The 16,927-nt window shown below is 46.8% G+C and overlaps 1 protein-coding gene across 9 annotated transcripts in view; it reads left to right on the top strand.

Moving 5' to 3' along the window:
- The window catches only part of LOC116980579 (pleckstrin homology-like domain family B member 2), a 120,511-nt gene that overhangs the window by 68,427 nt on the left and 35,157 nt on the right, over window positions 1–16,927 (top strand). For 7 of the 9 annotated variants that reach the window (XM_033032946.1, XM_033032945.1, XM_033032943.1 and 4 more), the window contains 5 exons: window positions 19–147; window positions 4,026–4,181; window positions 6,527–6,637; window positions 14,525–14,614; window positions 16,341–16,460. In XM_033032946.1, the coding sequence (XP_032888837.1) occupies window positions 19–147; window positions 4,026–4,181; window positions 6,527–6,637; window positions 14,525–14,614; window positions 16,341–16,460 (606 nt within the window). The remainder of the gene's footprint in view (window positions 1–18; window positions 148–4,025; window positions 4,182–6,526; window positions 6,638–14,524; window positions 14,615–16,340; window positions 16,461–16,927) is intronic. The other 2 variants (XM_033032949.1, XM_033032950.1) reach the window with 2 other exon arrangements.

Below are 16,927 nucleotides of genomic sequence, written 5' to 3'. Positions count from 1 at the left end.
CTGTGCTCTGCTTTTCAGGAAAAAGCACATTTGAAAACTCAGAAAGAAAAAGTAGAGAGGCTGCGAGAGACTTACTCTGAGTTGAAGAGCAAGCTTGATAACTGCCCCGAGTCCATGAGAGAATGCTTGCAGCAGCAGTTGGAGAGGGTCAGTAGATCTCTGGTCCCTGAGTTTGTGGCCACTTATACTCAAATCTAAACAAAATTGCTTGCTAATTCAGTGAGGAGCTTGTTTGTTAAACTCATTGATGAAAGAGCCCCATTAATAAACTAAGTCCCGCAAACCTCACCACGTAAGTCCTCTGTGATTCTGCTCTTAGAGGCAGATCTGAGCAGTTGGCTCAGGTGGACATACCGCAGCTCCATGCAGCTTGTTACAAACACCGGCCTTTTAAATGGATGTTTCACAGGGATAGTCAACCCAACTGTTATCCCACTCTTCCCTCGGAATGCCCTCCCAGAAATATGCTCTTATGCTGTTATTCCTTCATTAATGGAAATGTCCAAAAATCAAAGAAATATGTTTCGTCAGTAAGAATTCTCTTAGCAGTCTTGTGTTGGCTATTGCTTTGATAAATGTTTTACAATCATCTCCCAGAAGCTTGGCTTGGATGTGATGTTTATCTGGGGAGATGAGTGTACTATGACTTTGGTATTGGCATTGATTTATTATTGTCATGTGACCCGTAAAAAAACCTTTGTGTGCTACAATACATGCGTGCAATCAAGTCATATACTAATGCATCAAGTAGTGCACAGAGAAATATAACCAGAGTGCACAATGTAGTGTTATAGCGATACAGTTACTGAGAAAGTGCAGTTGTGTGGGGTGCCAGATATATCGTTCCAACAAGCACCTGATTTGTGCCATAAGCACCAAGGTTTCTGTTTAACTTTTCCCAAAATTAAATAGTTAGAGGACTGCTTTCATAAACCTCATGCAATGAAGTGGATAGAAGAGATTTTGTTGAAATGCCTGCTTTTTAAATACATTGTGTGTGTGTGTGAGTTTGTTTGTGTGAGTGTGAGTGAGTGAGTGAGAAAGAGGGGGAGAGAGAGAGAAAGAGTTGGTATATTTTTAATTCTTCTTCTATTACTTGCTGCAACCTCCTAGCCCCTCCTTGCTCTGCTCCTCCCTTCTTCATTTCACCACATTCAACCCTGTCTTCAGCTGACCGAACCTTAACAACTCTGGAAATCAAAGCTCTGCAGCCACTAGATGTCTGAAATAAGAGTCGGCAATGCTGGGCACAGTAGGGCAGGCAGCACCCGTGCACAGACAGTTAACGTTTCCAATCAAAGGCCCTTTCGTCAGTGCTCCGCTGTTACAGTAAACCTGAGAGCCCCAGCAGGAGCTTGGCATATTGTGGTGTGTAGCATGGTAACTGGAATAGTTACCTTGTTAAAAGCAAGACAGAAGATGGCAAACATGTTGGATTGAAACTTTATAAGCACCTGTGCACTGCGAATAGAAAAAGGTGGAGGGAAAGGGGGAGAGGAAATGGTCCCGGTTTCCTGCTTGTGTGCGTGCGTGGGTGCGTCCATGCGTGTTGTGTGTGTGTGAGATTCTCGAGGAGGCAGAGCACCTCCCCAGGTGAAGCCGCCCTTGTACTGCCAGGTGGCCTGCTGAACAGGCACTAGTTTGCGGCACCTCTTGGGAATACGTTTCACCTTGGTGGGAATCGCTGTGAGAAAATTAATTGCTGCATTTTTGCTTGCACTTTCACTCGCCCGTGCCTCTCCACGCTAGTTATTTACGCCGCCCTGTAACCTGGGTGAACTTGAAAACTGGCCCTGCCGTTGTGTCCCTGAGTAAAATGCCAAGGGAAACGGTCGAGTTAAAGCATTTTGCCAATGGAATGTCTGAACATCATTATTAAATAAGGAAGTCATAAATAATAAGGAAGTCATAAATAATGAGTTCCCAGCATTGCTCCCTCTGGAAGCGAACACTATTTCAATGTCCTTGTGAATCCGGGATGAAATTAATGAGGTTAATGATTTGACCCTGAGCAATGTTTTGAAGTATAGCATGACGGCCCTCACACAGCTGTCTACACCACCAGCCCCGCTGGAATTCTAAAAGCATTCTCGGACCGGACATTACAGTTCACTATTCCGCATTCTGTGGGAACAGCTGAAAAAATGGAAGTGGAGATCAAAAATAACCTTGAGTTTACAACTCGCTGGCTGGGAGAAAAATCAACAGGAACAGGGGGCATGAAATGAGGTGTTTCATAACCCAGCCTCAGTGAGCAGGAAGTTCAAATCCTCTGCACCCTTCCTGATATTTAGGTGGTAAAACGAAACTGGTCATCTCTGTGTGATTAGAAACCAAAGTGGTCATCTCTGGGTGGAGCCAACGGAGACGGACAAGGTCCATAATGAGTATTTGTCCTCTGTGTTTACTGTGGGGACATTTATGAAGACTGGGGAGCTTGGGACAGTTAATGGAAGTGTCTTGAGGACGGTCAGTATTACAGTTGAGGAGGTGCTGATAGTCTTGGGGTGTATGAAGGGGGATAAATCTCCCGGGCCAGATCAGATATATTCAAGGACACTGTGGGAAGCTAGAGAAGAAATTGCATGTGCCTTGGCTGAGATATATGAATCATCATTAGATATTGGTGAGGTGCCAGAAGGCCAATATTGTGCCTCTATTTAAGAAGGGCTGCAAAGAAAAGACAGGGAACTGCAGAGCAGTAAGCCTAATGTCTGTGGTAGGCGAGTTACTGGAGAATATTGTGAGATAAGATATGTATGCATTTGGATAGGGATTAGGGATAGTCAGCATGGTTCTGTATGGGAGATTGTGTCTCACGAATCTGATTGAGATTTTTGAGGAAGTAGCTAAAAATGTTGATGAGGACAAAGCCATAGACGTTGTCTACATGGACTTCATGAGGGCGTTTGATAAGGTTCCGCATGGCAGACTGTTCTGGAAGGTTAGATTGCATGGGATCCAGGGAGAGCAAGCAACTGGATAGAAAATTGGCTTCAAGGAAGGAAGCCGAGGGTGATGGTGAAAGGTTGTTTTTCGGACTGGAGGCCTTTGACTAGTGATATGCCTCAGGAATCAGTGCTGAAGCCTTTACTGTTTGTGCTTTATATCAACAATTTGGATGAGAATGTACGGGACATGATTAGCAAGATTGCAGATGGAACAAAAGTCAGTGGCATCGTTTATAGAGAAGATGGGTATCAACAATTGCAGCAGGATCTTGATCGGTTGGGCAGGTAGGCTGAAGAATGGTTGATGGAGTTTAATACAGATAAATGCAAGATATTGCATTTTGTGAAGTCAATTCAGGGCAGGATCTACACTGTGAATGGAGGGACTCTAGTACAGTAGAGTTGAGTAGAAGCATCTAGAAGTGGAGGTACATAGTTCCTTGAAAGTGGTGCCACTGCTAGATAGGGTGGTCAAAAAGTCTTTCATCAGTCAGACCACTGAGTATAGAATGTTTAAGAAGGAACTGCAGATGCTGGAAAATCGAAGGTACACAAAAATGCTGGAGAAACTCAGCAGGTGCAGCAGCATCTATGGAGTGAAGGAAATAGGCAACGTTTCGGGCCAAAACCCTTCTTCAGACTGATGGGGGGTGGTGGGGGTGGGGAGAAGAAAGGAAAAGGGAGTATAGAAGTTGGGAGGTTATGTTACAGGTGTACAAAACATTGGTGAAGCCACATTTGGAACATGCCTCTAATTTTAAAAAACGTTGGCATATCTAGGATTCCTTGCTCCAGTCAGTGTTTTCTTCTCGTTAGTCTTTCGGGAGAAATGAGTTGGCAGCTTCGGTACTGAGAGGGGATTCCGTGTACACAGACTAGGTCTTCACTGGCCACAAGTGTAAGGCTTATCCCTGCATCAGTGGGAGAAGTGGTATCTGGTCCTGATTTCTATATGCTTGGGAATTGGCCCTCGTTCCACTACACTGTGTTGTGGGAAGGCCAGCCAGCCAGCAAGCCAGGAGATGGGATGGTTCCGGTGTTTCTCCAGTACCTGACGAGCTTATGTTCCCACAGGCTGGCGAACAGCTGGATGCCGAAGTGAAGCGTTACGACGACCTGGAATTTCAGCAGCTGGAGCAGGAGAGCAGGCTTGAGGAGGAAAAGGAGACCATGAGCAAGCAGCTGCTGGGCGAGGTGGCAGAGTACCAGCAGAGCATTGCCACCCGGGAGGTGAGTGTTCAGGGCTGGTGAGGTGCCCACACCGAGAGGAAGGGATGATGTGGGCCCTGAATATATCAAGAAATAAACATATTGTTCCAGCTTTTTCCCCCGCCCCATCTCCATCAGCCTGAAGAAGGCTCCAGACCCGAAACACCAAGTGCCCATTCCCTCCATAGATGCTGCCAGTCGCACTGAGTTCCTTCAGCAGTTTGTCTTTCACTCGAGATTCCTGCATCTACAGTGCATGTGTCCCCAGAAAAATCAACCTCTGCCTTGTGGATCTGAAGAGCCACTCCACACAGGTTGGACACTTCAGCATGTTGTAACTGTGACTGCACAAAGCTTTATCCACAGACCCACCCCCTCTGCTCTTTCCCCACCCAGACCAAAGGTTTTGCGAGTAACATATTGTTACCATGGAATACAGAATCACAGCAAACGCATGTTCACACTCCTGCCCGGATCCTAGGAGGCTCTTTGCAGTTTGCATACCAGCAATTGGTTGCAAAATCTTGGGATCAGCGTTTGATGTTCCTAGTAAGTGCATGCAAGCCCTGATGCAGGATCTCAACTTGAAGTATCAACCATCTTTTTGCCTCCACAGATGCTGCATGACCTGCTGAGTTCCTCTAGCAGGGTCATTTTATGTTCCCTCTCCATATTCCAGCATCTGCTGTCTCCTCTGTTTGAACAAATGTTTTAATGACTTTGGAAGTGTGGTTTTATCATGTTGCCTTCACAAAGTGGGTAGAAGATACTGGACCGGAGGGTCTCCTCTGTGTGTGAGATTGCAACTGTGCTGTGATGGGGTGGGCTGGACTGGACGAAGGTGTGAAACCTGTTTTCCTTTGTGGTGTGAATTGAACCAAGCAAATCTACTACCTGGCACACAATGTCTGATTTTCCTGTTCAAAATGGGCTGCTGCTTAGGTGCCACATCTGGTGCACAGGCGATCTCAGTCCAGACAATTGTGAAAAAACAAACTGCTGGAGGAATTCAGCAGGTCAGGCAACATCTGTGAGGTGAAATGGGCAGATTACATTTTGGGTTGGGACTTCTTCAGACTGGATATAGCATGTGCCGTCTCTTGCACTTCCATCGCTGTGGACGTGAGCAGATTCCATCATAAATGTGTGGGAGTGCAAACTGAAAGCAGTTTACTGAAAGTATCCACAGACACAAGATTGTTAGTATGTGTGTTTGATGGGTGTTATGAGTGACGCAGCCTGCAATTCACTCGAGCCAATGCAAATACACTTTTCAAAGTTGTGCCCTACTTACTTTTCGGTGAATATGTTTGAAAGATTTTGGTTTATGATGATTATCCTGAACTAAGTCATGCCGGCCCCTTTGGGAAAATTCCCGACACAGTGTCAAACGATCGCCAATTTTTAATGGTAGAGAGCAAACCTGTCCCGGAGAGTTAGTTCCATAACTTGGTGACTGGGTCCCTGGAGCTGCTAATAACTCGGACAATTCTTCAACAAAAACATAATCTGGAGTCTTTGGAGTATTGTGCGCAGTTCTGGTCACAATGCAGGAAGGATGTGAAGGTTTTGGAGTTGATGCAGAAGAGGTTTACCAGAATGATGCTTGGATTACAGGATATTGGCGATAAGGAAAGGGTAGACAAAATTGTAATATTTACTCTGAAGCACTGTAGGATGAGGGGAGACCTGATAGAAGTTTAACAATTATGAGAGATTTAGACATGGTAGATAGTCAGAACCTTTATAACAGGGTGGAAATTTCAAAGACTAGTAGGCATAGCTTTAAGGTCAGAGGGGGGAAGTTTAAAGGAGATTTACAGGGCATGTTTCTTTTACACAGAGAGTGGTGGGTGCCTGGATCGCATTGCCAGAGCTGCTAGTGGAAGCAGATACGATCGTGAAATTAGGAAGCTTTTAGATAGGCACATGGATATGCAGGGAATGGAGGGACCTGGTCCATGTGCTGGCAGAGGAGACTAGTTGAACTTGGCATCATGTTTTTAAGAAGGAACTGCAGATGCTGGGAAATCGAAGGTACACAAAAATGCTGGAGAAACTCAGCGGGTGCAGCATCATCTATGGAGCGAAGGAAAAAGGCAACGTTTCGGGCCGAAACCCTTCTTCAGAACTTGGCATAATGTTTGGCATCTACAATGTGGGCTGGAGGGCCTGTTCCTGTGGCCCACTGTTCATCCTGACTCTGTGAGGCTCAACAATCCAGAATAAGTCTCAGGCCACTTGGAGATGAATTGCCAATGCCAGCATCACCAGTCGCTTGTGGCTGACCATTTTTTGTCACTTTTTTGTGAATTTATTCTAAGTATAAACTCAGTTATTAATAATTCAATTTGATTGCTTCCCAGAAAAAGATTTCATTGTTGAGGAATCAGGCCAATCAGATTGTCCAACAAGCTCAGCTGGAGCATCAACACTTCACAAAGGAGAAGAACAACCTGCTGACAATGCTGCAGAGTGTAAGTGTTGATGGGAATGGTGATCGAAGATGTGGTGGGAAGGCTGCAGCTGCATTACCATCAATGCAAAGACACTCCACTTAACAGGGACAACTTCCTTCGATGGAGAGATCCAAGGGAGTGTTGGTCTTGTGTGACTGGAAGGGCTGCACTTCACCAACCAGCTCCAGGGATGTAATGCTAAAAGGCCTGTCCCACGAGCATGCGACTCCATGCGGCAAGCGCGACCTAAGCTACTCCATGCGGCAAGTGCTACCTAAGGTGGTCGCTTGAGCCGTACAGCCTCGCGGGGCTGGTCCCACTTCGATCGCCGGAGCCATATGGAGTTGTGCGGAGCCGGTCCCAACATCGCGTGGGGCTCCGAAAAACTGGCCGTGTTCAAAAATTCCGCGCGGCGACGGCCTGCTGGCCCGCAGCCGCCTCGACACCGTACGTCACGCGCGAACTTCCCGTGGACTTCGCTTGCACTTCATGTCACTAACTCGACCTCCGCGCGGCCCCCGCTTCTGGTTAGGTCGCGCTTGCCGCATGGAGTCGCTTAGGTTGCGCTTGCCGCATGGAGTCGCATGCTCGTGGGACAGGCCCTTAAGGCTCTATAAGGCGCTGGTCAGGCCGCATTTGGAGTACTGTGAGCAAATTTGGGCCCCATATCTGAGGAAGGATGTACTGGCTCTGGAGAGGGTCCAGAGGAGGTTTACAAGAATGATCCCAGGAATGTGTGGGTGAACATATGATGAGCGTTTGACAGGATTGGGCCTGTACTTGCTGGAATGTAGAAGGATGAGGGGGAACCTCATTGAAAGGCTTGGAAGGATGAGGGGGGACCTCATTGAAAGGAATGGATAGGATGAAGGGGGACCTCATTGAAAGGCCTGGAGAGGATGTTTCCTCTAGTGGGAGAGTCTAGGACTCGAGGTCATAGCCTCAGAATTAAAGGACGTTCCTTTACGAAGTAGATGAGAAGGAATTTCTTCAGTCAGAGGGTGGTGATTCTGTGGCATTCTTTGCCACGGAAGGCTGTGGAGGCTGTCAGTGGATACCTTTAAGGCAGAGATAGATAGATTCTTGATTAGTACGGGTGTCGGTGATTATGGGGGGGGAAGGCAGGAGAATGGGGTTAGGTGAAAGAGATAGATCAGCCATGATTGAAAGGCGAAGTAGACCTTATGGGCCAAATGGCCTAATTCTGCTCCTATTACTTATGAGCTTATGATTGGGTAATTGCCATAGGTGATTAGAATGATTTACCTAACTTTCTTCCACTCACTATATTTTTTCTGCAGTGATTACCCTGGGAGATGTGATTTTTATTTTCTCTGTGAGTAACTTGATTTTGATTGCACATTGGTTTATAACACCGTGTAACATCGACAGTGGCTTCCAGTTGCTGTTCTGAAACAGAACATACAGGAATTACCAGGAAGAATTATGCGAGTGAAACAGAGTTGAACATGTTTCATTGAAACTGGGAGCTATTATCAAAGAGCTGTTGTCAGGGAAAGCAAGGGATAGAGTGGAGGGCAGGAGTAGTAATGAAAATGTTGCCACAAAGTGTGATCATGGACAAACATTCGAAATAAACGTGCTTCAGAGGAGGTGTCAATGATTGCCAGAGCACAGCAGGTGGGACGGGAAGCATGGAAAATCAGGCCGAGATACCTGGGAATGTGGAGGAAGGAAGGCTGGGTTTCCAGCAGTGAATGTCACTGAAACCAAAATCTGAGTTGTCAAATAATTCCGGCTTTTGATTTCTATTAATTTTTCCTGCATGCTGTTACATTCCTGGAAATCGTATTGGGAAATCAGCCATTTGGGTGAAAGTAACCAACATGTTGCTCTTTAACGGCGTTATTTCAAGGTAGGAAAGTTAAACATTGGTGCCTTCCTCTGCAATTCAATGTTTGTTTTTCTGAAGTTCGGGCATTGTGAGAAGTCTCCTTAGGGCACAAGAGCACAGGTTGAACATTGGAAGAACTGTGGGTATCAGTATGAGTCGTTTGGACAGTACAAATTATGAAACGGAACAAACTGCACAGAAACTGGCCATTCGGCCCACCCTGCCCATGCCAGGAGTGATGCTTCTCTCACACCTCCTGCCTTTTTAGATTTCAAACGTTTCAATGGTTTCAAAGGTCTTTTATTGTCACGTACACCAATTAAGGTACAGTAATATGCGAATTACCATACAGTCATACGAAAAAAAAGCAACAAGACACACAAGTACATAAGTCAACATAAACATCCACCACAGCAGATTCCCCACATTCCTCACTGTGATGGAAGCCAAAACATTCCAAGCTTCTTCCTCTTTATTTCTCCTGCGGTCGCGGCGAACAAATCTCCCGCAGCCGGCAGTCAAAGCCCCCGCGTCGGGGGGTCAAAACTCCTGCGGCTTGGAGTTCCCGAAGTCGGTCTCTGACCAGAGACCGCGGGCTCCGTGATGTTAAGTCCGCGAGCACCCACGGTTGGAGCTCCGAGGTCGATCCCTGGCAAAGGGATCGCAGACTCCGAGATGGTAAGTCCGCAGGCGACCATACTGGAGATCTCAAAAGTCGGTCTCTAGCAAAGGCCGCCAACTCCTCGATGTTTTTGCCGCAGTGCGGACGGAGATGCGATACGTAAAAAAATCCAGCCTGAGAATGCAGCCTTGAGCTATTGAGGATTATTGTGGTGGATGTAATGTCACTTATCTTCACTAACTGTGATCTATGGGTCAGGAATTTAAGGATCTACTGCAGAGGGGCAGTAGTAACTTCTAGGTCCAGGAGTTTGGAGATGAGTTTGGTTGGAATTATGGTGATGAAGGTAGAGCTATAGTCAATAAATAGGAGTTTGATGTCTTGTGGGCAAGTGGATCAACCTGACCAGCTCCCTGCAAGAGTATGCTGGACTAAGGGTCAGTCCTTCTGTGCTGATCCCACCAACTGATTGCATTCTGAGCCCTGATCGTCCTCCCCAGATTGTCCGGAAATGTGAGGCGTGCTGTGGCCTCTGTATAAATAACAGACTGGAATAGTTCTCACAGTCAGTAAATAACAGGTTGAAGCAGCTTCCCCTCACTGCACTCTGTGCTGTTGAATGTTACCAATTACTTTTAGCTGTCATGTACACAGAAGTTGTGATGAGGCTGGAATGCTCCGGTGTGACTGAATTCCCAGTGCTGGGCCAATGTTCCTGTTGGATTTGCTAGAGCTGAGCTTTTCCTTCCTGAGCTATTGGAATCAGCACAGTCTCGCATTACAGGACAGAGCCTTGGTTTCCATCTGTGGGATGTGAACACCAGCAGCGCAAGGCATTCTACAGAGAGGTAGAAAAGCTCTCCACTAACAGAGACAGGGACACATATGGCACGAGCTCCTCTTGTAGCCACTTAGCCACAGAAGATTCAAGAGCGAATCCATGTGAATTATTTTAAAGGTTCAAATGATCTCATGGGGGAACTATTTCCTCTGTTGGAAGAATGCAGTAGATAGAAGTGGGCTTTGAAAATGAGAGTGTTGTTGTACTGGAGTGATATCATAGTCTCATGCGGACCAAGATATCTTTCAGAGCTAATTCCATTTGGCCCATAGCCCTCTAAACATTTCCTATACACGTACCTGCCCAATTGTCTTTTAAACATAGAGATTGTACTCATCTCTACCACTTTCTCTGGCAGCTTGTTCCATGTGCACATCCTCCTTTGTGCGAAAGATTTGCCCCTCAGGTCCCCTTGAAATCTTTCACACTTCACCTTAAACCTGTGCCCTCTAGTTTTAGAGTCCCTAACTTGGGAGTGGACTGTCATCATTCACCTTTTCTAATTCCCTTAAAGTGCTATAAACCTCTGTCAGGTCACCATCTCAGCTCCCGGGGATAACAGTCCCAGTATTGGGATAACTTCCCCAATATTGACTTGGACTTGCTCAGTGCAAAGGGCTTAGACGGGGCAGATTTTGTGAGATATCCCAGAGGGTATGTGGATCGTCCAACTGGATGAGGGACAATGCTGGACCTTGCACTGGGTAACAAGCCTGGTCAGGTGACTGGGATTTCAGTGGAAGAACATGGTGGAAACAGTGATCACAGCTCCAATTGTTTTAAGATAGTTGTGACTAAGTCTGAATCTTGGTGGGAAGTACAATATTGGGGTAAGGCAGATTACAGCATTATTTGGCATGCTTTAGGAAGAGTAAATTTGGCTGTTGGGAAGAGTTGGCTGTTATCGGGTAAGTCCAAATCTGACATATGGCCGTAGTTTAAAGGCCACATGGGGGGTTTTTAAAGGCATTTCAGGGCCGACACGTTCCAGTGAAGAGGAAAGAGAAGAACGGCAAGGTGAGGGAACTTTGGATGATACCATGTAAAAGTAAGCGTATGTAAGATTTAGAATGATGAAATCAGACGGGGCTGTTGAGGAATATAAAGCAAGCACAAAAGAACTCAAGCGAACAATTAGTAGGGTCAAAAGGGCCATAGGTCTTGGTGAGTTGGATTACAGATAGTTCCAAGGCTTTTTATATGTTCGTTAAAAAGAAGAGAGTAACCACGGAGAAGGTAGGGAATTTGTGATTGGAGTCAGAGGATGTAGGTGAGGTACCTAATGACTACTTTACACCTGTATTCGGCAAGGAGAAGGACGTGAAGGACAGTAAGATGAGTGCAGGGAATATTAATATGCTAGGTAGTATATTAGTATTAATATGTTCCTACTAACGGCAGGAAGGAAGTGTTGTTGAAGAACATTAAGGTGGATAAATTCCAAGAGCTTAATGGGATTTACCCCAGTTTATTGAGAGGCAAGAGGAGACAGCAGAGTCCATGAGAAAGGTCCTTGTATCTTCTCTAGCTCCAGGAAAGGTCCTGGAGGACTGGAGAGTAGCCAATCAACATTGCCTTTGTTTGAGGAGGGAAATCGAGGAATTCTAGTTTGGCGAGCCTCACGTCAGTGGTAGGGAAGCTGTCAGAGAGGGTTCTTCAGTTTGTCACAGTTGGAAGAGAATGGGCAAACTAGGAACAATTAGCATGGTTTTGTTCGCAGCTGTCATATCTCAGGAACGATTGAGTTTTTTTGTGGAGGTGCCGAATGAGGAGGAGTCAATGAGGGTAGGGCAGTGAATGTTTTCTACATAGATTTTGGTAAGAGATTTCATAAAGTCCCTCATGGTAGGCTGATCCAGTAGATTAAGATGCAAGGGATACGTGGTGACATGTTTATTTTGATTTAGAACTGGCTTATTCATAGGTACACAAAATTGCTGGAGGAACTCAGCGGGTGCAGCAGCATCTATGGAGCGAAGGAAATAGGCGACGTTTCGGGCCGAAACCCTTCTTCAGACTCTTATTCATAGGGTTATTCATAGGGTTGTTATAGAATGGTATTATTCTGCCTGGAGGTTTGTGACCAATAGAAATCTGTATGGACCTGTGCCGTGGTCTCTGTTGTTTGTGATGTATAATTTGAACATAAATGTAGATGGGTGGTTATTAAGTTTTCAGACAACACCAAAATTGCTAGAGTTGCAGAAATGAGGAAGGTTATCAAAGTATACAGCGGAATATCAATCAGTGACAGAAACGTGCAGAGAAATGGCAGATGGAGTTTAATCCGAGCAAGTGTGGGTTGTTGCACTTTGGGAGGTTGAATGTAAGTGGTAAGCATACAGTTAGTGGCTAGACCCTTTGTAGGAACGAGGTGCCGTTCTGATCACCCCATCAAAGGAAAGAGGTGGAGGCTTTGGAGAATGTGTAGAAGAAGTTTACCAGATTGCTGTCTGGATAAGGGGGTATTAACTGTAAAGAGAAGTTATAGACAAACTTTAATTTAATTCTTTGGAACGTTGGAGGCTGAGGGTAGACCTGATAGAAGTATACATACATTATGAAAGGCAGAGATAGCATAGACAGACCCTTTTCCCCAGGGTGGAAATGTCAAAGACTAGAGGGTATAGCTTTCTGTTGTGAGAAGCAACGTGTAAAGGAGATGTGTAAGGCATGTTTTTTTACATAGTGAGTGGTGGGTTTCTGGAATGTGCTGCCAGATGTGGTGGTGGAAGCAGATACATTTGTGCCGTTTAAGAGGCTTTTTGAGAGGCACATGACATTTAGATATGCAGGGAATGGAGGAACATGGATAATGTGCGGACAGAGGATACCAGTTTAACCTTTAACCTGCCATTGTGTTCGGGCGTGGGCGGAAATCCGGGGGGGGGGGCTACACGGGGGGGGGGCTCACCTGCCCACACTCAAAAGACGTGCAGATTTGTTGCTTAAGCGCTTCGGTAAATTGCAAATTGTCCCTAGTGTGTCAATGGTGCTAGTGTACGGGGTGATTGCTGGTCGGCGCGGACATGGTGGGCCAAAGGACCTGCAGTTCCCAGGTCGCCTGCGCATCCCAGGTCGGCTTGCAAGTCTGGCTGTAGCGCCCGTATGCGGCCCGTGGGCCATAGGTTGCCGACCCCTGTCCTGGATGTTAGGCCTCATTGTCCCCCCCCCCATGTCTTAAAAGCGATTTCTGTCGAGTATGGGTTATGGCGCCGTCGAGTATGGCTGCCCTGCCAGCAGCTGTTAGTCCTTTCACCCTTTAAAAAATTTTTTAGCGAGTTAAAAAATGTTTGTTTTGGAGGTCTAATCTTTTTTATGTGAGGGGGTGAAGGGGGAAACTATTTTTCTCAGTCCCTACCTGGTCGGAGATGCGGCTTTTCACCAGGCCGTATCTTCGCCCCTCCCTCGCGGCTTACCAACGTGCCTGGAGCGGCGTTTCCTGCCGGGACCAACCAGAAATTGAGCTTCGGCGGCGGCACAGCACTGGAGCACAGTCGTGGAGCGGGCGATGCCTTGCCCGGGTCACCGTGTGGAGCTCCGGAGTGCTGAGACTGCCGACTCCAACATCGCTGAGCTGTGGTCTGTGGAGCTTCCAGCCGCGGGCGGCACTGAACTTTGAACACCGCGGAGCCTGGGATCTCTCGCCGAGATCGCCAGTATTGGCTAGAGGGCCTGAAGCATTGGACTGCCATAGCGGTGACTGCGGAGGCCTCAATAGGCCCGACCATGGGTGAACAAGGAGAAAAGGACTGGACTTTGCTGCCTTCCCTCACAGTGGGAACCATTGTGGGGGGATGTTTTTAAGTTTATTGTTAAATTCCTTAATGTTGTGTCTTATTTTTATTGGTGTGCTGCAAATGGCAAGTCAAATTTCACTACACCTATTGGTGTATGTGATAATAAATGTCCTTTGTCCTTTGTCCTTTGGATAGACATAGGGGCCGATAGGCCTGTTCCTGTTCTGTACGGTTCTATGTTCTATAAGATCAACATTATCCACCAGAAATCCCCAACGTCCTCATCCAAGGCCAGTTGGGAACTATTTAATCCTTGAAATTGCTGAAGTGTGTTTATTGAACACATTCACCACTCAATGCTCAGGGGAGCAAACCAGCTACGGCGATCAATAAATAATCAAACTTAGCCTGACTCGCCATTTCACCAATAAATATAGATAAAGATGTCAAATCTTTACGGTGAGAGTCAGAATGTATAAAGAAGATGTTTTTTACATAGCAGTGGGGGCCTGGAATGTGCTGCCAGGGATGGTGGTGGAGGCAGATAGGACACTAGCATTCATGAGGCTTTTAGATAGGTGTATGGATCACATGCATGCAGAGTAAATTAGCTTAACCTGACATCACCTTCCACACGGACATTGCGGGCTGAAGGGCCTGTTCCTGTGCTGTACCATTCTAGGTTCTACGGTAAAAGAGCATTGGGATTGCATGTGTAATGCCAGTATCTTTTCCTTGTCGTATACACGCCAATTAAACTGCAGGTAGCTATGCCTACATTTATCATTACTTGTGGCTAACACATTAGAGCAACAGATCGGTTACAAATAAACCTTGTTCCCCTCAGGAGAAAGAGAACCTGATGAGTTTGGAGAAGGTCTACTGTGACAGCACTGGTGGAAGAGGCATCCCTGTCAACCCAAACGTACTGAGAGAGGTAATTCCAGCCTGTAAACTGTCCTATTAATGATAATGTACTATACCTGGTTAAATATTGCTTTGAGTGTATGGTCTGAAGAGTGTTGTTTAGAATTAGTTCATCTATCCTGACCTCTTGTTTTTCACTCTGGATCAGCTTTTTCACCTCTGTGTCCCTCATCCTCACCTCTCCCGCCTCCACCTCTCCCGCCTCCACCTCTCCCTACATTTATCCTTCTGCTCTCCCTCCCTCACTTCTCCCTCTTTCACCTCCCCTCTAACTCTCCCCCTCTCAGTTTAATTAGTTTAGTTTCGTTGACACAGCATCGAGACAGGTCCTTCGGCCCACGACAGCGCATCGACCAATGATCACCCAGACACTACTTCTATCCTACACACTAGGGACAATTTACAGAAGCCCATTAACCTATAAACCTGCACGTCTTTGCAATGTGGGAGGAAACGGAGCACCCAGAGAAAACCCACGTCAGAGAACGTACAAACTCCGTACAGACAGCACCCGTAGTCAGGCTTGAAACTGGGTCTCTGGCGATGTAAGGCAGCACCTCTACCATTGCGCCACTGTGCATGGAGAGAAGCTGCAAATTCGCAATGTTTAGAGATATCTAGGTATTCTAGTGTTTGAATCATTGATAAGGATACATGTAGGATTTCCACCTTCATTGTCAAGAGGTTAGACTTTAAGGCAGGAAGGTTTTGTTGAAATTGTACAGAGTGTTGTCGAATCCACAGCTTGAATACTGCACACGGTTCTGGTCCCTTTATTAAAAATGGATATAGTAACATTGGAGGCAGCCCAGAGGAGATTCACCAGGCTAGTTCCTGGGATGAGAGGGTTCTCCTACGAAGATAAATCTAGTTAAGACTGCATTCCTTGGAGTTTAGAATACTGAGGGCTGACCTTTTTCAAGCATATAAGATGCAAAAGGAATCGATGAGGGGAGATAAGTGGCCGATGATTTACCGCTGAGGCATGTAGAAATTCCTTCTCACAGAGGGTGGTGAGTCTCTGGTATCCCCTGCCTGGGGTGGGGGTTGGAAGCTGAACTATTTACAGTGGAGGAGGATAAATATTGAATTGAGGAATAGAGTTATGAAGAAATTAAACAGAAGAGAAGTTGAAGCCAGCACGGATCAGCCATGATTATATTAAATGGTGGGACAGGCTTGAGAGGCCCAATGGCTTCCTCCTGCTCCTACTTTCCCAGTGTTGTTGGAACAGACCAGCGATCACCCATACACTGGTTCTATCCTACACACCAGGGACAATTTACGATGCCTATTAACCTAGAAACCTGGAATGCGGAAGGAAACCAGCGAACCCGGAGAGAACCCACACAGTCACAGGAAGAACGTGCAAAAACTCCATACAGACAGCACCCCTAGTCAGGGTCAGACCCAGGTCTCTGGCGCTGTAAGACAGCTCTGCCACTGTGTCGCCTCTCATCTGTTCCTCCATCACTCCCCTCATCAACCCCTCCCTCACTCTCTTTGTCTTTCCTTTCCTTGCTGCCCTTGTCTGTCCATCCCTCGCTCCCCACATCTTTCACTCTCTCCTTCCCCTCATCCTTCCCTCCTTCACACCCCTCGTCTATCACTCCCTCGCTGCCCTGGTCACCTCACCAATTGCTCCTGGCTGCCTGCCGTTGCTTCTCTTGCTGTTGCTGCCACTTGCTTGCCTGGCCGCTGTGCTTTGAACCTTTCCTTTCTGCTCCCGTTGCCAGGACTATGTGACTGTGAGCCAGATCAATGAGTTGTACAGCACCTCCAGCACCAGCCAGCCCACTGGGCCAGTCGCTGAGGAGTCCGCACACCTGTACACAGTGGAGGCTGACTGTCCCCAGGTTGGTTGGCTACATTGGTGTGTCAGCTTCACTGAATGAGCACATGGTTGGGTGGCGAGTCATGGAGATATATAGCGCGAAACAGGCCCTTCGGCCCATTGAGTCCATGCCAACCATCTACTGCCCTTTTTTTTAACGAAACCTACGTGAATCCCGTTTATTTCTCTCCACATTCCCACCAACTCTGCCCAGATTGTACCTCTCCCTGGACGATTGGCAGCTGCTAATTAACAAACCTCTTGCATATCTTTGGGAAACTGGGAGGAAACCGGAGCATTCATGGATACCCTGATGTGCCCCTCGTGTCCCGTGCTGAGCAAGAGTCTGGAAGCTGAAGCATGAAAACAACCCCGGAGGAACCCAGCACATTGAGCACCATCTTGGGGAGGGGGGGGGGGGGGAGAAATTGTCATGTTTTGGGTTGAGACCATGCATTTGGACTGAGAGTAGGGAGGGAAGATAGCCAG

Source organism: Amblyraja radiata, chromosome 14, assembly GCF_010909765.2.
Source record: "Amblyraja radiata isolate CabotCenter1 chromosome 14, sAmbRad1.1.pri, whole genome shotgun sequence".
Classification (NCBI taxonomy): Eukaryota; Metazoa; Chordata; class Chondrichthyes; order Rajiformes; family Rajidae; genus Amblyraja; species Amblyraja radiata.
This window is presented reverse-complemented; position numbering and strand designations above follow the sequence as displayed.